The 23,460-nt window shown below is 50.5% G+C and overlaps 1 protein-coding gene across 5 annotated transcripts in view; it reads left to right on the forward strand.

Moving 5' to 3' along the window:
- LOC141983715 (cGMP-dependent protein kinase 1-like) overlaps positions 1 to 23,460 on the forward strand; it is a 67,603-nt gene that overhangs the window by 4,468 nt on the left and 39,675 nt on the right. For all 5 annotated transcript variants that reach the window (XM_074946739.1, XM_074946740.1, XM_074946742.1 and 2 more), the window contains one exon: positions 7,092 to 7,228. In XM_074946739.1, the coding sequence (XP_074802840.1) occupies positions 7,141 to 7,228 (88 nt within the window). In that variant the 5' untranslated portion in view covers positions 7,092 to 7,140. The remainder of the gene's footprint in view (positions 1 to 7,091; positions 7,229 to 23,460) is intronic.

Consider the following 23,460-nt stretch of genomic DNA (forward strand, 5'->3'; position numbering starts at 1 on the left):
GGGGGAGGGCGCCTGCATGTAAGATCTAGGGAGCAGTGGGGGGGTCAGTCTAGGGAGATGGGAGGGGCGCCTGGGCATGTGTGCCTGCATGTCTTGGCATGGGTGTAGACACGTGTCCCCTGTGTCCCTGGCCCCAGCAGGCCCCGCATGGGAGCCCTGCGCAGGACACTACTTCTGCAGGCGTTTCCTCCCCGCTCACCCTCCCGTGCTGACCTTTGCCTTGGAAGGAGCTGGCCCCTTGCTGGGCTCACCCGGTGGCTCCACAGGCCCCACCCCCAGCAGGACTCGCTGTGCTGTGCTCAGCACCGGCAGGGCTGGGGGTAGAGCCCCAACCGTGCCCTCTCCTCCCTGAGCACCCCCAGGCCAGGGAGGGTGTCTGGGAGCCAGTGTGACGTGGGCAGGACAGTGAGGGCAGCTCTGGCTGTGCAGGAGCCGGCCTGGGCCCAGCCCTCACCCCTGGCTGCCCGGCGGGCCTGGCTGGGAGGAGCAGGAGCCAGGCTGGGAGATGCCAGAACCATTGCTGGGATCTTGGGGTCTGAGCAGGGACCCCCAGGCCCAGCTGCCCACCCAGTGCAGCTGGGAGCTGTGCACAGCAGACACAGCTCAGGGCCTGGAGGGACGAGCTTTCCAGCTTTGAATGAAACCTCCTGTAAAGCAAGTGCCTCATCCTGGGGGCATCCGGGGTCTCCCGGGACCCGCCAAGCTGCACATGGCCTCTCCGGTCCCCATCAGCCACACACAACCCTGGGCAACCGCCGCTCAACCCTGGCCAGGACCGTATGCTCCAGGGCCAGCAGCAAACCTCCTTTGGTCCCAGCTCCACTGCACCGCAGGCTCCGGTCACTGCTCCCAGTGCCTTGAAATCCAGATCCCCAGGCCAGGTGGGCCCAGGTTGAGCATCGGGTTGGAGCTCTGCCCAGCACCAGCCAGAGACCTGCCCCAGCGCCGTTCCCAGAGCAGCCAGGCTGGGTGGAGGCACTTGACGGGAACCCCCCCGGCCTTGGGTAATTGTTAACCACTGACACCCATTGCTGGCCATGTGTGGTCCAGTGTCAGATGTTAGGGGGCTTATTCCTTCACTCACTTACTTCCCTGGTCCTCGCATGAACAGAGAGCAACAATACCCGAAGTCCAAAGGTGCAAACAATTCAATGTTTATTGGGTGAACTTCCAGCAAGCATGATTCCAGTTTCCTTCCTTAGTGTCCCCCTTCCCAGCTCTGACACCACAGAGCCTTACCTGTGTCCCTGTTCCCATTCCCCCCTTAGCAAAACATGATTCCAATTTCCCCACCCCCATTCCCTGTTCCCATTCCCCCCCACTTACTTCCTGATTGACTGCAGACTATGTAGTAAAACTTGAGTTCTGCTTAGCTATATCTTAACCAATCATTTTCCTGATATTTAACTAACCAGGCCTAACATATTGTAACATGATTAGCTAACCCATTATATCCCACCACCTTAATTAGTTTACACCCAGCAAAATTAATTATACAGCAGACAGAAACAATCCCAGAACCAGACAGAGACCATGCAAATAAACAACAACAAAGTGGGAACTATAATGACAAAACAATACAGAAGTGATTATTTCACAGCTACATCTATAAAGACATAAGGGTTTCCCAGCTGTGTCTACTGATAACAGAAAACTATCAAACTAAACGGTCCCCCGGTGCTGTGCTGCCCGCTGGCTACTCAGACCTTGTGTGGGGGGCTCTGTGCCCCCCCAGCTCCTCACCTCCAGACCCTCCAGCACTGGTCCATCCCATGGCAGGTGTGCAGCAGGGGTCCCAAGACAGACATGGGGCAGGCAGAGTGGGGCAGCCGGCATGGGGCAGGGGTCCTGAGGCAGATGTGGGGCAGGCATCCCAGAGCAGGTGGGGGGCACCGTGGGGTGGGTGTGGGGCCAGCAGACAGTGCCTGCAGCAGGGGAACAGCTGAGAGAGCTGAGGCTGGAAGGGCCGGGAAGGGCTATTCCTGGCCATGGGGGGAGCCAGGGAGCGAGGCCACTTCAGAGGCAGGGCAGACTCAGGCAGGGGGATCAGGACTTGGCCAGGGGGTGTGGAGCTCAGGCTGGGGCTGGGCACTGGGGCTTAAATAGAAGGGATCATGGATCAGGCAGGGGGCTGGGTGGCCACGGGCCTTGGGCAGGGGGCTGGGGGGCAATGGGGCACAGGGCATGGGGCTCAGGCTGGGGGGGCCATGGGGCACAGAGCTTGGGCAGGAGGCTGGGTGGCCGTTGGGCTCGGGCTGGGGGGGCCATGGAGCACAGGACTTGGGCAGGAGGCTGGGTGACCATGGGGCACAGGGCTCGGGCAGGGAGCTGGGACACAGAGTCTCTGTCTCTGGCTGCGTCAATCGTTTAAACTCCTCAGTGATCTTGGGCACACTGGTCACGTGCCCTGCAATGCTGTGTCCTCTGCAGCCTCCATCACAACAGCCCCCCATGGACCGCCCCGTCCCTGGTAAAGGAGTGGTACTTACTAGTATTCCTGTCCTTACTAGTGTCACTGCCACCACAAGAGCATTTAATATGACCACAGTATAATTAAATTTAACATTCCTGTGGTGGGAAGAACACCTCAACAGCCCAGCACTGTGGCATTTAATTTCAGAAAGGGGAACTACACAAAAATGAGGGGGTTAGTGAAACAGAAATTAAAAGGTACAGTGACTAGAGTGAAATCCCTGCAAGCTGCATGGACACTTTTCAAAGACTCAACTTAAATGTATACCCCAAATTAAAAAACATAGTAAAAGAACCAAAAAAGAGCCACCATGGTTAAACAACAAAGTAAAAGAAGCAGTGAGAGGCAAAAAGGCATCCTTTAAAAAGTGGAAGTTAAATCCTAGTGAGGAAAATAGAAAGGAGCATAAACTCCGGCAAAGGAAGTGTAAAAATATAATTATGAAGGCCAAAAAAGAATTTGAAGAACAGTTAGCCAAAGACTCAAAAACTAACAGCAAAATGTTTTTAAGTACACCAGAAGCAGGAAGCCTGGTAAACAACCAGTGGGCCACTGGACGATGGAGATGCTAAAGGAGAACTCAAAGATGATAAGGCCATTGCAGAGAAGCTAACTGAATTCTTTGCATCTGTCTTCATGGCTGAGGATGTGAGGGAGGTTCCCAAACCTGAGCCATTCTTTTTACATGACAGATCAGAGGAACTGTCCCAGACTGACATGTCGTTAGAGGAGGTTTTGGAACAAATTGATAAACTAAACAGTAATAAGTCACCAGGACCAGGTGGGATTCACCCAAGAGTTCTGAAGGAACTCAAATGTGAAATTGCAGAACTACTAACTGGTTTGTAACCTGTCCTTTAAATCAGCTTCTTTACCACATGACTGGAGGAGAGCTAATGTAATGCCAGTTTTTAAAAAGGGCTCCAGAGGTGATCCCAGCAATTACAGGCCTGAATGCCTCACTTCAGTACCAGGCAAAACTGGTTGAAACTATAGTAAAGAAGAGAACTGTCAGACACAGAGATGAACACCATTTGTTGGGGAAGAGTTAACATGGCCAGGGCCAGATTTCCAATTAGACACAATAGGCACGTGCCTAGGGCTACTGGCGTTCTAGGGTTGCCCCACCTCTATAAAGCTGTGCAACACCAAGCATAGGTGCCAGCTTTCCCCGGCGCTGATGGGTGCTCACCCCCCCACCCCAACTCCAGTCTTTCCCTGCCCCTGCTCTGCCCCCATTCCAACCCCTTCCGCAAAGTCCCTGCCCCAACTCCACCCTCTCCCTGCCCCTATTGGACTCCTTCCCCAAATCCCTGCCTCAGCCCTGCCTCTTCCCCGAGCGTGCCACATTCCCTCTCCTCCCCCCTCCCTCCCAGTGCTTGCCGTGCAAAACAGATGTTTCGCGGCGCAAGCGCTGGGAGCTAGGGGGAAAAAGTGGGCACTCGGCGTGCTCGGGGGAGGAGGCAAAGGCGGAGCAGAGGCAGAAGTGAGCTGGGGCGGGGGGAGCTGACGGTGGGTGCAGAGCACCCACCAATTTTCCCCATGGGTGCTCCAGCCCTGGAGCACCCATGGAGTCGGCGGCTATGACACGAAGGTCAGTTGTAGGCGGCGGGAGGGGATGCTACTGAAGATGCTGTACCTAGGGGTGCGTAAGGTGTAAATCTGGCCCTGAACACAGCTTTTGTAAAGGGAAATCACGCCTCACCAATCTACTAGAATTCTTTGAGGGGGTCAACAAGCATTTGGACAAGGGGGATCCAGTGGATATAATGTACTTAGGTTTTCAGAAAGCCCTTGACAAGGTCCATCACCAAAGGCTCTTAAGCAAAGTAAGCTGTCATGGGATAAGAGGGAAGGTTCTCTCATGGATCAGTAACTGGTTAAAGGACAGGAAACAAAGAGTAGGAATAAATGGGTGTTTTCAGAATGGAGAGAGGTAAATAGTGGGGTCCCCCAGTGCTCTGAACTGGGAGCTGTGCTGTTCATTGTGATGGGTTCCCCCCAGAATGCCACCTGGAACTGGGGTACCACTGAGCCCTCTGACCCACCAGCCTGGGCTCCCTCTCACACTGTGCTGCTGTGACAAGCTGCAAAGCCTTCCAGCCTGCACTTTCACCAGCATTCACACAGGTAGGGACACATCCAGCTGCAGTTACATGCAGGCTCTCTAACCACCAGCTTTCCAGCTTGGGACCCTGGAGCAGTACCGTCCTGCCCTGGTCAAATCTGGCCAGTATACGGGTTTAATACCCAGTCCACCTCTCCCTCAATGTAAAGAGGACCATGCACACTTGTGGAAACCAAGCTGAGATTTTCCCCAGACACCTTAGTCAAACACACACTGGTTTGGATTAAAACATAAAATAAGTTTATTAACTACAAGAAGATAGATTTTAAGTGATTATAAGTGATAGCAAACAGATCAAAGCAGATTACCTAGTAAATAAACAAAACTACAAACTGAGCTTAAGACACTGGATAGGTAGGAGATGAATTAGCAGAGTCTCACCCTGAGTGAAAAGAATCTGCCATCTGTTTAAGGCACAAGCTGCCTTTGCTTTGCAAGCTTGGGTGTCCCAGGTTTTCATACACAGGCTAGAAATACCTTTAGCCTGGGACCATCACTTCCCCCAGTTCAGTCTTTGTTCCTGTGGTATTTCCAGGTGTGGTGGTGTAGGGAGAGTGAGGTACCATCATGATGTCATTGTCCCCCTTTTATATCTTCTTCCCACGCACTGGAAAGCTCTTTTGCTGTGACCCAGGTCAAATAGTTCCCATTGTGCAGTGCTGTCTCCGAGAGGTTTCTATTGTACACAGTTCCTGGGGAATCCTTGTGCTTGTGCATTTCCTCCATGAGCCATTCACATTGTTTGGCCTTTTTACTGTTGTACCTGAAAGGCTGCTTGTGGGTGTTTTCAACCTCACAACAGGTTCCAGTAACACCTACAGAGCCCAACTTCATAACGTCACACACGACCGCTAGCACACACAATCCAACGAGATATTACTGTCTAACAGATCAAGACTTTTAGAATGATACCTCACAAGGCACACTGTGTGCAAAACACATCCTAATTATCTGACAGTGGAGAATAAGGGGGTGCCAGGATGTCACAACCATACTCATAAATGGTCTGGAAGAAGGGGTAAACAGTGAGGTGGCAAAATTTGCAAAAGATACGACGCTACTCCAGATAGTTAAGCCCAAAGCAGACTGTGAAGAGCTACAAAGGGATCTCACAAAACTGGGTGACTGGGCAACAAAATAGCAGACGAAATTCAGTGTTTATAAATGCAAAGTAATGCACATTGGAAAACATAATCCCAACTCTACATATAAAATGATGCGGTCTAAATTAGCTGTTACCACTCAAGAAAGAGATCTCGGAGTCACTGTGGATACTTCTCTGAAAACATCCACTCAATGTGCAGCGGCAGTCAAAAAAGCAAACAGAATGTTGGGAATCATTAGGAAAGGGATAGATAATAAGACAGAAAATATCAAGTTGCCTCTATATAAATCCATGGTACGCCCAAGTCTTGAATACTGCATTGCCCCATCTCAAAAAAGAGATATTGGAATTGGAAAAGGTTCAGAAAAGGGCAACAAAAATGATTAGGGGTCTGGAACAGCTTCCGTATGAGGAGAGATTAATAAGACTGGGACTGTTCAGCTTGGAAAAGAGACAACTAAGGGGGGATAGGATAGGATAGGATAGATAGGATATAAAATCATGAGTGGTGTAGAGAAAGTAAATAAGGAAGTGTGATTTACTCCTCCTTAAAACACAAAAACTAGGGGTCACCTAATGAAATTAATAGGCAGCAGGTTTAAAACAAAGGAAGCATTTTTTCACACAACGCACTATCAACCTGTGGAACTCCTTGCCAGAGGATGTTGTGAAGGCCAAGGGCTAGATTAGTGGTCACCAACCCGTCAATCGTGATCGACTGGTCGATCCTGGAGCCTCTGCCAGTCGATCGCGATCTCCAGGGTGCTAAAAGTCCAGCAGCACAGCGGGGCTCAGGCAGGCTGCCTCCCTGCCCTGGCCCCACGCTCCTCCTGGAAGCGGCTGGCTGCTGGCATGTTTCTGTGGCCCTGTCAGCAGCCAGCCAGTGCCCCACAGTAGGGCTCTCACTCATTTACTTCAGGGTTGCTTAGCTAAGGAGTGGATCCAAGAATTCGTCCTCATGTATGTGGGGTAGGGATGTATCACAATTAGGAGATGGGTAAGAAGTTACGGAACATAAAGCAAAGAGAATGTGGGCAGTTGGTAAGATTTGATGAACCAGCTGTGTGACTCAGTTTCCCCACTCCCCAGGTACTGCCGCCAGCCCCTGGGGGTGAAGCATTAATTCCTGCTCTGGGATAGGAGGTGTGAGCTGCTGGGATCTCTGGGAGATTCTGTTCGGGTTCCTGATCCCCCCCCGGCAGTTTCAGCAGGACTTGGGATTCTCCGTCCCATGGGTGGCGTTGCCATGTGGCAGGATCGAGGCAGAGATGGCTGCCATGCCGTGCCGAGGTTCCCTGGGTGTATGTGCGGCTGGCCGTGACTAGGCCAGGGAGGGTAGGATTTGCTCCGTCCTGCTAGTGCATGTCCCTGTCTGTCTCCAACAGCCTGAGGACGGCGTAGGACAGCTGCCCAGCCCCTGCCCCAGGCTGGGAGATGGACTACCAGGTGCGAGAGCGGTGGCTGCAGGAGGAGCGGGAGTATCTGCAGAGCATGGCGAAGCAGAGGGGCTCACAGGAGCAGGGTAAGGGGGATGGGGCGCCCTCCGGGGGGGTGGGCATAAGGCTTTCCCTGCACCCTGGGGGGGGTGGGCACATGGCTTTCCCTGTACCCCAGGGGGGCAGGCAAGTGGCTTTCCCTGCCCCCCAGTGTACCAGATATAGACTGACTACAGGGCTTATCTCTGAGCCATAGGCGCCGACTCCATGGGTGCTCCAGGGCTGGAGGACCCACGGGGAGAAGTTAGTGGGTGCCCTGCACCCACCGGCAGCCAAGCTTCCCTTACCCCCACCCCAGCTCACCTCTGCCTCCTCCCAGCCTGCTGCATCCCCACTCCTCCGCCCAGCACTTCCCACTGCTAAACAGCTGTTTCGCGGCGTAACAAGCTGTGGGAGGGAGGGGGAGGAGCGGGAACGCGGCACGCTCAGGGGAGGAGGTGGGGAAGAGGCGGGGCGGGGATTTGGGGAAGGGGTTGGAATAGGGGCGGGGCAGGGGGTGGAGTCAGGCGGGGCCGGGGCGGAGGGGGTCGAGCACCCACCGGCGCCAGGAGAAGTTGGCGCCTATGCTCTGAGCAAGGTACCCCCTGGCTGGGTTCATCACTGGGCCCTGCCATGCTTGGCCTGGTCTGGCTGAGGCTCCTGTACTAGGTATTTTGCACATATCACTGCCTAATGGCTGAACAGTGAAACACAGCGTGAGATTCGATTCCCTCTGACCCATTGGCAATTGTCTTCCAACAGTCGTGGAAGACGGCAGAGATTCCAGAGGACTGGAGGGGGCAAATCTAGTGCCCATCTATAAAAAGGGAAATAAGGACAACCCAGGGAATTACAGACCAGTCAGCTTAACTTCTGTACCCGGCAAGATAATGGAGCAAACAATTGAGCCATCAATTTGCAAACATCTAGAAGATAATGAGGTGATAAATAGCAGTCCGCATGGATTTGTCAAACCAGCCTGAGAGCTTTCTTTGACAGGGTAACAAGCCTTGTGGATAGGGAGGCAGTGGTAGACATGGTCTGTCTTGACTTTAGTAAAGCTTTTGATACTGTCTCACATGACCTGCTCATAAACAAACTAGGGAAATACAACCTAGGTGGAGCTACTATAAGGTGGATGCATAACTGATTGTAAAACCGTTCTCAGAGAGTAGTTATCAGTGGTTCACGGTCATGCTGGAAGGGCATAACGAGTGGGGTCCCGCAGGGATCAGTTCTGGGTCCGGTTCTGTTCAATATCTTCATCAATGATTTAAATAATGGCATAGAGAGTACATGTGTAAAGTTTGCGGACGATACTAAGCTGGGAGGGGTTGCAAGTGCTTTGGAGAATAGGATTAAAATTCAAACTGATCTGGACAACCTGGAGAAATGGTCTGAAGTAAATAGGATGAAATTCAACAAGGACAAATGCAAAGTACTCCACTTAGGAAGGAACAATCAGTTGCACACGTACAAAATGGGAAATGACAGTCTAGGAAGGAGTACTGCGGAAAGGGGTCTGGGGGTCATAGCGGATCACAAGCTATATATGGGTCAACAGTGTAACACTGTTTCAGAAAAAGAAAACATCATTCTGGGTTGTATTAGCAGGAGTGTTGTAACCAAGACATGAGAAGTAATTCTTCCACTCTACTCGATGCTGATTAGGCCTCAACTGGAGTATTGTGTCCAGTTCTGGGCGCCACATTTCAGGAAGGATGTGGACAAATTGGAGAAAGTTCAGAGAAGAGCAACAGAAATGATTAAAGGTCTAGAAAACATGACATAAGAACATAAGAACGGCCATACTGGGTCAGACCAAGGAACCATCTATCCCAGTGTCCTGTCTTCCCACAGTGGCGAGTGCCAGGTGCCCCAGAGGGAATGAACAGGACAGGGAATCACCAAGTGATCCATCCTCTGTCGCTCATTCCCAGCTTCTGGCAAACGGAGTCTAGGGACGCCATCCCTGCCCGTCCTGGCTAATAGCCATTGATGGACCTATCCTCCATAAACGTATCTAGTTCTTTTTCAAATGCTGTTATGGTGTTGGGCTTCACAACATCCCCTGGCAAGGAGTTCCACAGGTTGACAGTGCGTTGTGTGAGCTATGGGGGAAGACTGAAAAAATTGGGTTTGTTTAGTCTGGAGAAGAGACTCACTCACTTTCACCAGGCTGGGGCAGGGGGTTGGGGTACAGGAGGAGGTGCAGGGTGTGGGCTCTGGGAGGGAGTTTGGGTGCGGGATGGGGTGCGGGGCTGTGGGCTCTGGGCTGGCAGTTTGGGAGGGGGTAAGGGGTGCAGGGTGCTGGGCTGGAGCAGAGAGGTGGGGTGTGGGAGGGAGTGAGGGGGGCAGCACTTACCTTGGGCAGCTCCCAAAAGCGACCGGCACATCCCTCTGGCAGCGGCTCCTAGGTGAGGGGCCGGGGGTCTCCATGTGCTGCCCCTGCCCTCAGGCACTGCCCCCGCAGCTCCCATTGGCCGCAGTTCCCACCCAATGGGAGCTGTGGAGTCAGCACTCAGGCTGGGGGCCGCGTGTGGAGACCCCGTGCCCCCTCCCCTGCCCAGGCCGCAGGGATGCGCTGGCCACTTTTGGGAGCGCGGACCCAGGGTCCCCGCTCCTCCCCCTCCCTCCCACCAGCTGTTCCCTGGTGTGAAGGAGGCTCCAGGAGGGAGTGGGAGCAGTTGATCAGCTGGGCCTGCGGACCCCCTGCAGACCCCCTGCAGACCCCCTGCAGTACCCCAGCTTGCGAAACGCTGGTCTAGATAATACTTAGTCCTGCCATGAGGCAGGGGACCGGAGTAAGAGACCTCTCGAGGTTCCTCCAGTCCTGTGGTTCTGTGACCACCCCTCTGAGTTCTCCATTTCCCACACCCTCACTGTAACGGACCCTGGGGATCCAAGCCCTGTGTTCGGTACAGCCAGGGGTTCGTCAGAGTGCGAGGGGAGGGGCACAGCGCCTCTGGCCCGGGAGCTGACAGAGTTGACAGGAGCTCTCAGCCCCCCACCGCAGCAGCTGGGCTGGAGGTGGGATCCGGGGACCACGTTTGCTGTAGCCCAAGGTTCGCGATTGCCAGGGTCTCCTGTTGTTCTGCTCGTGCGCTGCCTGGGGAGTTCCATGCTGATCAGTCTGTGAGGAGTCTCCGAATCATGCTGGGTTTCTAAGTGCACGGAGCGATCCCGTAACAACTGGGTCGTCTGGCTGCCCATAGGTTCAGCGACTGGCTGCGGTCGGTCTAAAATCCTCGCGTCGTCATGGTGTTCTGCATCCGCCATCTGTAGGGCTTGCTGGGTTACTTGTTCTTTTGACCCCGACGGCAGGTGCTGATGGTTTCTGTGGCTCCCTCCGGCCGGTCTCGATCCCGTAGGCTCTGGGCACCGAGTTCTTTTTATTTGTGACAGTTGGGGCTCTCCAGCCGTTTCCTTCATCCAGTTTGACATGAACGTGGCCACTAGCTTCTGTCCCCGCAGGTCTCTGAGTGACGCCTTAGGCGCCGACTTCCCCTCTCCCCCCGGCCCCACCCCCACTCCACCCCTTCCGTCAGGCCCCTGCCCCGCCTCTTCCCATCCCTGCCCTGTCTCCATTCCAACCCCTTCCCCAAAGTCCCCGCCCCAACTGCGCTCCATCCCTGCCCCATTCCAACTCCTTCCCCAAATCCCTGCCCCGGCCCCGCCTCCTCCCCTGAGCACACCACATTCCTGCTCCTCTCCCGCCCCCAGAGCGTGCTAACGCTGCCAAACAGCTGTTTGGCGGTGGCCTGGCAGGAAGCGCTGGGAGGTAGGTGGAGAAGCAGGGATGCAGTCCGCTCAGGGGAGGAGGAGGAGGTGGGGCGGGTGGTGAGCGGAGCTTGGCTGCCGGTGTGTGCAGAGCACCCACTAATTTTTCTCTGTAGGTGCTGCAGCCCCAGAGCACCCGTGGAGTCAGCGCCTATGAATGACGCCCGTTGTAAAAGTGTCCACAAACTCCTGTAGCTGTTTTATCTGATTTGGCTTCTCTCTTCGTGTCTGGGCACTTTGTAGGTAGGAACAGTATTTCCGAGTTGTCTTCCCGTCAGGAGTTGTGCTGGACTGTATCCAGTAGCTGCTCTTGGTGTTTATCTGTAGCTCAGAAGAGCAAGGAAGGGATCTTCCTGGTGTGGGTTTTCTTGGCTGTCTGCACAGCTCTCTCAGCCTCTCCATTCGCCTGTGGGTAACGTGGGTTGCTAGTAATATGATCAAAGTCATATTTTGTTCGGAATGACTTAAATTCCACTGCAGTGAGTTGTGGTCCGTTGTCCATCACTAGCTGCTCTGGAATACCAAAGTGAGCAAAAGTGCACTTCACTTTCTCGGTCTCACTGCAAAATGTTATGTCTTTCAAGTACATTTTCCCTATGGACCTGGGAAACTAGTCCATGCTGACCCAGTAATGATGCCTTCTGAATCTGCATAAATCCGCAGCTAGTCCCTTCCCAGGTCTGTCTGGCAGAGGTGTTGTCATTAAGGGTTCTTTGTGTTGTGTTGGTCTCAGTTCTCAAATGTTCACATGCAGATATTTTGTTCTTAACGTCCTTGCTGATGGCCGGCCCCCGCACTGACTGGTTGGCCCTTTCATGGCATTTAGCTAACCCATGATGTCCTTCATGGAGGAGGTTTAGGATTTCCTCTCTCATTTCGTTTGGAGTTACAATGCAACCACCTTTAATCATGAATCCATCTGACTCACTTAATTGTCCACACACCACAAAGGAGTCTCTTGTCACTTCCTTAGTGTCCTTTAAACACGTAAGCCGGTCACCCCACTGTAACTTAGAGCTTCCTGAAGTTGCGTGTCTGTCAGGGTTACTTTTTGTCTCTGAAGTCATCACTTTTCTCTCACTGGTCTGTATGGGTCCACGGCATCCGTGTACCCCTCTAAGTCATCTTACAGCTCATGGTTATTTGAGTGCGATGCTTGGCTCCAGGACAGAGTGTCTGTACTACCAGATTGTTCCCAGGAACATATTTAGCAACTGGATTAAATCGCATTAACCTTAGCAAGAGACGTTGGCATGTCAGTGGTGCTTGATCTGGGTCTTTTCTGTTGATGAGGGTTACAAGTGCTGACTTGAATTTATGGGCTAGTTTATTACATCTCGCCAATGATCTGACCAGAAGATATTTAGGTTCTCATCCCAACTCAGCCTGCAGGGTTAGAGAACACAGAGAGTTCAATGTCGTGAGATCACCCTCGGGTTGTGTGGCAAGGATACTTATCCTGAGGACAATACCAAATTGATAAGATCTTTATTAAAATGAATGAAAAAAACAATAAACACTATTAAACACCGAGTTACAAAGAAGTAATGCAATTCTGTGACCCTGATGGTAACATCTCTATTCTAAAAGACTACTTAAACTAGCAAACTCACCGCCTTCCCTGAAGCCCTGTAGTGGGAGGCAGAGGACCAGCCTGGTCTCTGGCATGCCTGATGAATTCGATGGTCTGGGGATTAGGTTTGAGTGTTGAGTACCGAGGCTGTGTTGCAAAGCTGAGCTGATAGCTTGATAGAAGATAGGAAAGAGCACCCCGTCCTGCATGGGTGTTTGCCCTCTTATAGAATCCTGGTACTGCCTTAATCAAGGCCCAATCTACCATGCCCAAATCTTATTTCCTCACCCAGATCAATCTTTGGGTGCACTTACTCTATAGATTAACATATTATGACATATATTCATACGTGTTAATATTGATTATCTCATGCCCAAAACCATTACCCTTGGCCTAACTTACTACTTCCATGTTCTGCTGTGTGCCCTGCAGTTACCGGTCTGTTTCGGTCTGTTCCAGACCTGCGATAAACATACTCAGTTCTTTGTTCGGTTCCCCATTCAGTTCCCCAAGGTCAAGAGGGGCAACCGGTCAGCCATTTATCTATGCCAAAGGTTACAAACACTCATTCTGACTTGCTCTAGCTAATCATACAGGCGTGTAGGTTGCTTGCCTTACAGCCAACTATTATGAATAACCATGAATAATTATTACAAATAACATATACTGGAATTTGGCATAAACAAAACCCAAGGAAGTAATATAATCAATCAAACTAGTGAAGAAAACACATTATGCAATATAGCAAGCTAGCAAACTGGCCTTGTGGGCTGCACAATCAGCTTATGGTCTGTTGTGTTATCATGGTACATCTTGACTTTAGCAAAGCTTTTGACACGGTCTCCCACAGTATTCTTCCAGCATGTTAAAAAAGTATGGATTGGATGAATGGACTATTAGGTGGATAGAAAGCTGGCTAGATCGTCGGGCTCAGCGGGTAGGATCAATGGCTCAATGTCTAGTGGGCCACTGGTATCAAGCAGAGTGCCCCAGGGGTCAGTCCTGGGGCCAGTCTTGTTCAACATCTTTATTAATGATCTGGATGATGGAATAGATTACACCCTCAGCAAGTTCACAGATGACACTAAGCTGCGGGGAGAGGTAGGGATAGGGTCCAGAGGGACCTAGACAAATTGGAGGATTGGGCCAAAAGAAATCTGATGAGGTTCAACAAGGACAAGTGCAGTGTCCTGCACATAGGACGGAAGAATCCCATGCACCACTACAGACTAGGGACCGAATGGCTAGGTAGCAGTTCTGCAGAAAAGGACCTGGGGATTACAGTGGATGAGAAGCTAGATATGAATCAGCAGTGTGCCTTTGTTGCCAAGAAGACTGACAGCATAGTGGGCTGCATTAGTAGGAGCATTGCCATCAGATCGAGGGAAGTAATCATTCCCCTCTATTTGGCACTGGTGAAGCCCCATCTGGAGTACTGTGTCCAGTTTTGGGCCCCACACTACAAGAAGGATGTGGACAAATTGGAAAATGTCCAGCGGAGGGCAACAAAAATGATCAGAGGTCTGGGGCACATGACTTACGAGGAGAGGCTGAAGGAACTGGGCTTGTTTAGTCTGCAAAAGAGAAGAGTGAGGGGGGATTTGATAGCAGCCTTCAACTACCTGAAAGGGGTTCCAAAGAGGATGGATCTAGACTGTTCTCAGTGGTAGCAGATGACAGGACAAGGAGTAATGGTCTCAAGTTGCAGTGGGGGAGGTTTAGGTTGGATATTAGGAAAAACTTTTTCACTAGGAGGATGGTGAAGCACTGGAATGGGTCACCTAGGGAGGTGGTGGAATCTCCTTCCTTAAAAGTTTTTAAGGTCAGGCTTGACAAAGCCCTGGCTGGGATGATTTAGTTGGGGTTGGTCCTGCTTTGAGCAGGGGGTTGGACTAGATGACTGTAACAGTGCTGGTTCTGGTAGGACCCAAATGAGAGTGCCAGTTCAGGACAAATTGGTTAAAGCAGGGCAGTTACAGCTCAAGGCTGGGGTTTTTCCACCTCTAAGGCAAACCCAACCAGCCAGACAGAGAGGACTTCGGTCTCACCCCACTGGCTGACCACAAGTCACACAAGCAATTCCCTTAGACACTCCAGTTTCCCAGTATCACCACCAGTGCCACTCGTTAAGGGGATAAATGGTTATGGAAATCAATACCCCAGTAAAAGGAAGAAGGTTCTCTCGATCCCAAAGGACCAAGCCCCAGACCCAGGTCAATATACAAATCAGATCTTACCCACAGATCACGCTGTTGCCAATCCTTTAGAATCTAAAATCTAAGGTTTATTCATAAAAGGAAAAGATAGAGATGAGAGCTAGAATTGGATAAATGGAATCAATGACATACAGTGACGGCAAAGTTCTTGGTTCAGGATTGCAGCAGTGATGGAATAAACGGCAGGTTCAAATCAAGTCTCTGGAGAACATCCCCAGCTGGGAGGGGTCATTCAGTTCTTTGTTCAGTGCTTCAGTGTAGCCAAGTCCCTCCAGAGGTCGGAAGCAGGATTGAAGACCAGATGGAGGAGCTGCAGCAGCTTTTTACAGTCTCTTGCCATGTGGTCTTTCTTTCTGTGTCCCAAGGACAAGCTGCCCATCCCATGGCCTGGAAACACCTCAGAGTTCTGTCCCTAGGCAGGTCCCTTCCTACCTGGCTGAGTCCCAAGGCATGCCTTCTCTGAATGGGTCAACTGTGTAGCTTATGGTCCTTAATGGGCCATCCAGCAGGCTAGGCAGAGCTGACACCAACTTGTCTGGGGTGTCCTCCAGAAGAATAGCATAAGTTTGAACTACAGACAGTATAGAGCCAGTATTCATAACTTCCACTATAAAAATGATACACACATATAGACAGCATAATCCTAACCAGCCAACCATAACCTTGTCTGAGTCACCTTATTTGACCCACTTTATACAAGATTTGGTGCCACTACAGGACCTTGTTTGCAACCATGTGCTATACGTTCCCAGTTCAAGTCAATAACGTCACAACTGGTCATCCCAAAAGATAAATCTGCAAAAGCAAAGTCTCCCAAAGGGTGGGATAAATGTACTCAGTTTAGCACTTTCTTCAGCTAAAAGAATTTGCCAGAATTCGCTTGAGGCATCCAGCTTGGAGAATACCGTAACTTCTTTCACTCTGGAGAGGAAGCCATCCAGTGGTGGGAAGATTGATTTTTCTCTCTCAACTGCTTCATTAAGTGATCCACACAGATTCATATTTTTCCATTTTTCTTTATAACCGGAACCACTGGGGCACAACACACTGCTAGCTCAGCGATTTTTTGATTATGTCAATGTGTTGCATTCTCTTTAACTCAGTGTCCATTTTACAAGTAATGGGATAGGAATCCTCTGAGGTGTATGTATGCTTTGCGGTTCAGCATTATCCCTTAAGATTATTTGTGCTGGATCTCCTTGCAAAAGTCCAGTATCACCAAGTATTCCATCAAGTTTTTCCACCTGTTTCACTAGGCCCATCATGGCTGCCCCGCTGCAGCTGAGAAGGCTGATGGTCTTTGATCCTTTGATCACATGCACTTTGAATGAAAGGTTTGGTCTTTGTAAGTGGTTTATATGGTCAACTGGCCCATGCAGTTCAGAATCCCTCCAGGGCTAGTCAGAGCTGTGTCAGGTGACTTCAGCTCCGGGAGGGGGTGGAGGTGATTGTAAGTCCCTTCTGAGATGACTGGGATGTCAGCTCCTGAGTCAGTTTTAAAATCAGTAGCCTTGCCATGAATATTCAGTTTCACGCTCCAGACAGGCCCTGTGTCATTGCAAATGATAGATCCCAGAAACAATGGCTCTTGATTGCCTGTAATAGGAGTCAACTCCCTGACTGAACTGGTGCAGCAAACAGCTGCAAAATGTCCACATTTCATGTATTTATTACACTGTGCGCCTCTGGCTGGATCTGCATCATCTCTTGGGTCATGACTTTTTTCATACCTTGCGTATGTCGGCTTGAATTTGTCCCTCTTGGCCTGGGAGTTCTCTCTCCTTGACTCAGGGGTATTAAAGTAATGCCTTTTAGCACTCATGTGTCATCTATTAACAGCTTCTAGGCTAGTGTCTTGTTTTTCAAGTTTGGCAAGTTGCTCTTTTTGGTTTTGCTGTCTCGATAGCTCAGAGTGCTTTGCTATTCGGGGTGCTGAAGGAATTAGCTGAAGAATTTTTTGGATTCTTTGACCATGGGATGGTGTTCCAAGAAGGAGGAACGCTAGGCAGAGACGGGCTCCACCTAACGAAGAGAGGGAAGAGCATCTTCACAAGCAGGCTGGCTAACCTAGTGAGGAGGGCTTTAAACTAGGTTCACCGGGGGAAGGAGACCAAACATAAGTGGGGACGTGGGATACCGGGAGGAAGCACGAGCAGGAGAGCATGAGAGGGGAGGGCTCCTGCCTCATACTGAGAAAGAGGGATGATCAGCGAGTTATCTCAAGTGCCTATACACAAATGTAAGAAGCCTGGGAAACAAGCAGGGAGAACTGGAGGTCCTGGCACAGTCAAGGAATTATGATGCGATTGGACTAACAGAGACTTGGTGGGATAACTCACATGACTGGAGTACTGTCATGGATGGATATAAACTGTTCAGGAAGGACAGGCAGGGCAGAAAAGGTGGGGGAGTTGCATTATATGTAAGAGAGCGGTATGACTGCTCAGAGCTCAAGTATGAAACTGCAGAAAAACCTGAAAGTCTCTAGCAACAAGGGTGATGTCGTGGTGGGAGTCTGCTATAGACCACCGAACCAAGGGGATAAGGTGGATGAGGCTTTCTTCCGGCAACTAATGGAAGTTACTAGATCGCAGGCCCTGGTTCTCTTGGGAGACTTCAATCACGCTGATATCTACTGGGAGAGCAATACAGCGGTGTACAGACAATCCAGGAAGTTTTTGGAAAGTGTAGGGGACAATTTCCTGGTGCAAGTGCTGAAGGAACCAACTAAGGGCAGAGCTCTTCTTGACCTGCTGCTCCCATACTGGGAAGAATTAGCAGGGGAAGCAAAAGTGGATGGGAACCTGGGAGGCAGTGACCATGAGATGGTCGAGTTCAGGATCCTGACACAGGGAAGAAAGGAGAGCAGCAGAATACGGACCCTGGACTTCAGAAAAGCAGACTTTGACTCCCTCAGGGAACTGATGGGCAGGATCCCCTGGGAGAATAACATGAGGGGGAAAGGAGTCCAGGAGAGCTGGCTGTATTTTAAAGAATGCTGATGTGTTTTTTTGTTTGTCTCTCTCCTCCGGTTGTTGTTTTTTAATAAAAGAATTGTGTTGGTTTGAAAGCAAACCGAGCCCTGCAAAGCAATAGGCAATTTTCTTAAACCTTCCTAGTGCATCATCTGCATCAATCACAATCACCTCCTAGCATTACAAGCACTGCACTCCCGAGCATAGCAACAAATATCAGTGGCTATCAGCTTCAAATTGCTGCCTCAAGGCATCCCTGTTCCTTATGGCCCCTGCTGCACCCCTCTAATAGCCCTGGTCTCTGGCTGTGCAAATTCAGCCTCCAGGTGCTGAGTCTCAGTGGTCCAGCCCTGAGTGAAGCTTTCACCCTTCCCTTCACCAATATTATGGCGCTTACAGCACGTGGCTATAAGCATAGGGATATTGTCATCAGCCAGGTCCAGCCTCGCATATAGGCAGCGCCAGCGGGCTTTTAAACTGCCAAAAGCACACTCAACAGTCATTCTGCACGTGCTCAGCCTGTTGTTGAACCGCTCCTTGCTGCTGTCAAAGTGCCCCATGTATGGCTTCATAAGTCACGGCATTAAGGGGTAGGCGGGGTCTCCCAGGATCACAGTGGGCATTTCGACTTCCCCTACGGTGATCTTCTGGTCCAGGAAGAAAGTCCTTGCTTGCAGCTTCCTGGACAGGCCAGTGTTCCGAAAGATGCGTCATGCACCTTTCTGGACCAGCCTGCATTAATGTCCATGAAACACCCATGGTGATCCACAAGTGCCTGGAGAAGTTTTGAAAAATACCCCTTCTGATTAATGTACTCTGTGGCTAGGTGGTCTGGTGCCAGAATTGGAATATGCATCCCATCTATCGTCCCTCCGCAGTTAGGAAAGCCCATTTGTGCAAAGCCATCCACAGAGTCACGCACGTTGCCCAGAGTCACAGTCTTTCGGAGCAGGATGCGATTAATGGCCCTGCACACTTCCATCAACATGACTCTAAAGGTCGACTTTCCCACTCCGAACTGGTTAGTGACCGATCGGCAGCAGTCTGGAGTAGCCAGCTTCCACAGTGCAATCGCCACACGCTTCTCCAACGGCAGGGCAGCTCTCATTCTCATGCCTTTGCACCACAGGGCTGGGGCGAGCTCATCACGCAGTCCCATGAATGTGGCTTTCCTCATGCGAAGGTTCTGCAGCCACTGCTCGTCATCCCAGACGTGTATCACGATGTGATCCCACCACGCAGTGCTTGTTTCCCGAGCCCGAAAGCGCCGTTCCACTGTGGTCAGCACCTCCGTGACTGCCACAAGCAATCTCCTGTCGTAGCTAGTACGCGTGGCGAGATCAATGTCGCACTCCTCTTGCCTTTGTAGTTTGAGGAATAACTCCACTGCCACTCGTGACGTGTTGGTCAGAGCGAGCAGCATCCTGGTCAGCAGTGCGGGATCCATTCCTGCAGCCCGAAAGAGGCAGAGTGCGCAGTACACAAACCGTTGGAAGATGGCTCCAAATGCGATGGAAGCTCAGGGATTTCTGGCGTGCGAAACAATGTATCAGATGGCATTGGGACAGGACCCAGGATGTCCTGCGATCCCCTCCGCCTTCCCACAACTCTTAGCAGCAGAAGAGGAAGAGATGCTCTGTGGGATAGCTGCCCAGAGTGCACTGCTCCAAATACCTCTGCAAGTGCCGCACGTGTGAACACACAGGCAGCTGACAGTGTGAACACACAACAGCGGTTTCCCTTCAGCGCTCTCTGAGCGGTGCTGTAACTGCCGGCGAGGTCACTCTGCCAGTGTAGACATACCCTTTGCTCCTCAGGTGTTTCCAGGAGTCTTCTTGGGTGGGGAGTGAAGAACACCAGATGATGTCACTCCCTGCCTTATATAGTTTTTGCATATGGCGGGAATCCTTTGTTACAAAGCTTGGTTCTGAGACCGGTCTGTGGAAAAACACTGACATCCCGAGATGGAGTTCAGATACATGTGGTCTCATCACATGTCCTTGTCGAGTCATAGCAGCCATTACTCACAGGCTGTTTGGAGCATTCACAGGAAGGCTCCCCAGGAGGGAGATAAGCTTCTCCTAAGGCCTATTGTTTTTTCCTCATGGCCCAGTTGTCACGGAGTCCCCAGGCGATGCTCTGGAACTACTCCCTATGAAGCCAGTCAGGACTCTGGGGGAGCCTCCTCTCTATGAGCAGACTGTCTCCAGGGCAAGAAGCTTCCACAGCTTTGACCTTCCTGGGTCTGACCTCGGAGCATTCAGCATCCTCTGCCCCTCCGTGCGCTTCCCACAGCGAGTCTGCCCAGGCGGGGCTCCTGGTGAAGCCAGAGGCCCTGCCCCCAACTCCGCAGTCAGACGTGACTGTCAGCCAGCTGGGAAAACAGAAGGTTTATTAGTCAACAGGAACACAGCGTAGGGCAGAAGTTGTTAGCACAGAAATCAGTGACTTTCAGCCAAGTCCATCTTGGGAAGTCCCGGGCCAGGCGGCCTGGACTCCCCCTCTTCCAGTCCTCTCAAGCAGACTGCCTGCTTCCAACGACCTGACCTCAGACCCCACATTGCTCCTCCTCCTTGTCTTTGTCTCGCTTCCTGGGCAAAGAGTCACCTGGTTGTCACCTGGTGGCATCCGCCTCCTGGGTCTCAGGTTACAAAGGGCACTGGTCATAGCATATGTGCAGGTAGTTGGAGCAGCCTCACCTGCCCAGAGGTCTCAGCCAAAGTCACACGCCCCTATTCCCACCACCGAGGTACTGGTGCAGCACACAAGGAAACTGAGGCACATACAGTATTCATGCAAAACAGTAAAACTCATATAGGCTCAACAGTAAGACTCACATACAGTATAACAAGGGAAAATCCCCACGTCATCACACCCTTCCCCACCCGCTGTAACCCAGGTGTAACTACATTTGAAATACAGACACACAGTCAATATTCGTAACTTCAGATACAACGACGATACATGCTTAGAAACAGGATAATCATACTCAGCAAATCATAACTTTTCCAATGACACCTCACATGACTTATCTTGCATAAAATACTTCATAATTCTGTCATAATCCTATCCTAATAATATCAGTGTGAAGAATATCGGGCGCAGTGTCACAACTTCCTCATGGTAAGAACAGTACGATAGTGGAACAGACACCTAGGGAGGTTGTGGAAGCTCCTTCCCTGGAGGTTTTAAAAGGAGGCTGGAGCCGTCTGTCTGGGATGGTTTAAACACATCAAATCCTGTGTCTTGGCTGGGGTCAGATAAGATGACCCTTGTGATCCCTTCTAACCCTTTGGGTCTATGGTTCTATCTGACTAGCTGTATGTACTGTGACAAAGTTCCTGCTCTACCTTGGTGGGTCTTGAGCTTATTGGCGGATTTGCTCGCCTTGGAGCTTCACGGCAGCCCTCAGCGTGGCCGTTTTTCTGAACCCACAGTCCAGGTCTACTCCTCCTGTGTCTGACCAGGAGTTGGGAGGTTTGGGGGGAACCCGGGCCCGCCCCCTACTCCGAGTTCCAGCCCAGAGCAGCCCTGTGGAATGCAGCTGTCTAGAGTGTCTCGTGGAACAGCTGTGCGACAGCCACAACTCCCTGGGCTACTTCCCCATGGCCTCCTCCCAGCACCTTCTTTATCCTCACCACAGGACCTTCCTCCTGGTGTCTGATAATGCTTGTACACCTCAGTCCTCCAACAGTCCGCGTTCTCACTCTCAGCTCCTAGTGCCTCTTGCTTCCAGCTCCTCACACGCACACCACAAACTGAAATGAGCTCCTTTTTAAACCCAGGTGTCCTGATTAGCCTGCCTTAATTGATTCTAGCGGCTTCTTGATTGGCTGCAGATGTTCTAATCAGCCTGTCTTAATTGTCTCCAGAAGGTTCCTGATTTTTCTGGAACCTTCCCTGTTACCTTACCCAGGGAAAAGGGACCTACTTAGCCTGGGGCTAATACATCTGCCTTCTATTACTCTCCTATAGCCATCTGGCCCGACCCTGTCACAGTACCTAAGGTTAAATCGTTCTTCAGTTGCAGCTGCTGGGAAAGGTTTTCTTCTATTAACAATAACCAGCCTGTCTCTGATATTTTCGTGTTTTGCATTTCCAAAGTCACAGTTTTCAGCCAGTGTCTGCAGAGCTCTTATAAACTAGTCAGCGTTTCCCATTGGTTCTTGAACAATGTTGTCAGACATATTGATGAACATAATTTGTTGAGGAAGAGTTAACATGGTTTTAGTAAAGGGAAATCATGCCTCACCAATCTACTAGAATTCTTTGAGGGGGTCAACAAGCATGTGGACCAAGGGGATCCAGTGGATATAGTGTACTGAGACTTTCAGAAAGCCTTTGACAAGGTCCCTCACCAAAGGCTCTTATGCAAAGTAAACTGTCATGAGATAAGAGGGAAGGTCTTCTCGTGGATTGGTAACTGGTTAAAAGATAGGAAACAAAGGGGAGAAATAAATGGTCAGTTTTCAGAATGGAGAGAGGTAAATAGTGGGGTCCTCCAGGGGTCTGTACTGGGCCCAGTCCTATTTAACATATTCATAAATGATCTGGAAAAAGGGGTAAACAGTGAGGTGGCAAAATTTGCAGATGATACAAAACTACTCAAGATTGTTAAGTCCCAGGCAGACTGCGAAGAGCTACAAAGGGATCTCACAAAACTCAGTGACTGGGCAACAAAATGGCAGATGAAATTTGGTGTTGATAAATGTAAAGTAATGCACATTGAAAAACATAATCCCAACTCTACGTATAAAATGATGGGGTCTAAATTAGCTGTTACCATTCAAGATGCATGCATCTGATGAAGTGGGCTTTAGCCCATGAAAGCTTATGCTCAAATAAATTTGTTAGTCTCTGAGATGCCACAAGTCCTCCTGTTCTTTTTGCTGATAGACTAACACAGCTACCACTCTGAAACCTGTCACTCAAGAAAGAGATCTCGGAGTCACTGTGGAGAGTTCTCTGAAAACATCCACTCAGTGCGCAGCGGCAGCCAAAAAAGCAAACAGGACGTTGGGAATAATTAAGAAAGGGATAGATAATAAGACAGAAAATATCATGTTGCCTCTATATAAATCCCTGGTACGTCCACAGCTTGAATACTGCGTGCAGATGTGGTTGTCCCATCTCAAAAAAGATACATTGGCACTGGAAAAGGTTCAGAAAATGGCAACAAAAATTATTAAGGGTCTGGAACAGCTTCCATATGAGGAGAGATTAATAAGACTGGGACTTTTCAGCTTGGAAAAGGGACGGTTAAGGGGAGATATGATTGAGATCTATAAAATTATGACTGGTGTAGAGAAAGTAGATAAGGCAGTGTTTTTACTTCTTCTCATAACACAAGAACTAGGAGTCACCAAATGAAATTAATAGGCAGCAGGTTTAAAACAAACAAAAGGCAGTATTTCTTCACACAACGCGCAGTCAACCTGTGGAACTCCTTGCCAGAAGATGTTGTGAAGGCCAAGACCATAACAGGTTCAAAAAAGAAACTAGATAAGTTCATGGAGGATAGGTCCATCAATGGCTGTTAGCCAGGATGGGCAGGGATGGCGTCCCTTGCCTCTGTTTGCCAGAAGCTGGGAATGAGCGACAGGGGATGGATCACTTGATTATTACCTGTTCTGTTCATTCCCTCTGGGGCACCTGGCACTGGCTACACTTTGGTTCATTATGAAATATCCTTAAGAGACCACGTTACCAAAGGCAGTCACGTTTATTACTATAGT

This window comes from Natator depressus, chromosome 3 (assembly GCF_965152275.1).
Source record: "Natator depressus isolate rNatDep1 chromosome 3, rNatDep2.hap1, whole genome shotgun sequence".
Classification (NCBI taxonomy): domain Eukaryota; kingdom Metazoa; phylum Chordata; order Testudines; family Cheloniidae; genus Natator; species Natator depressus.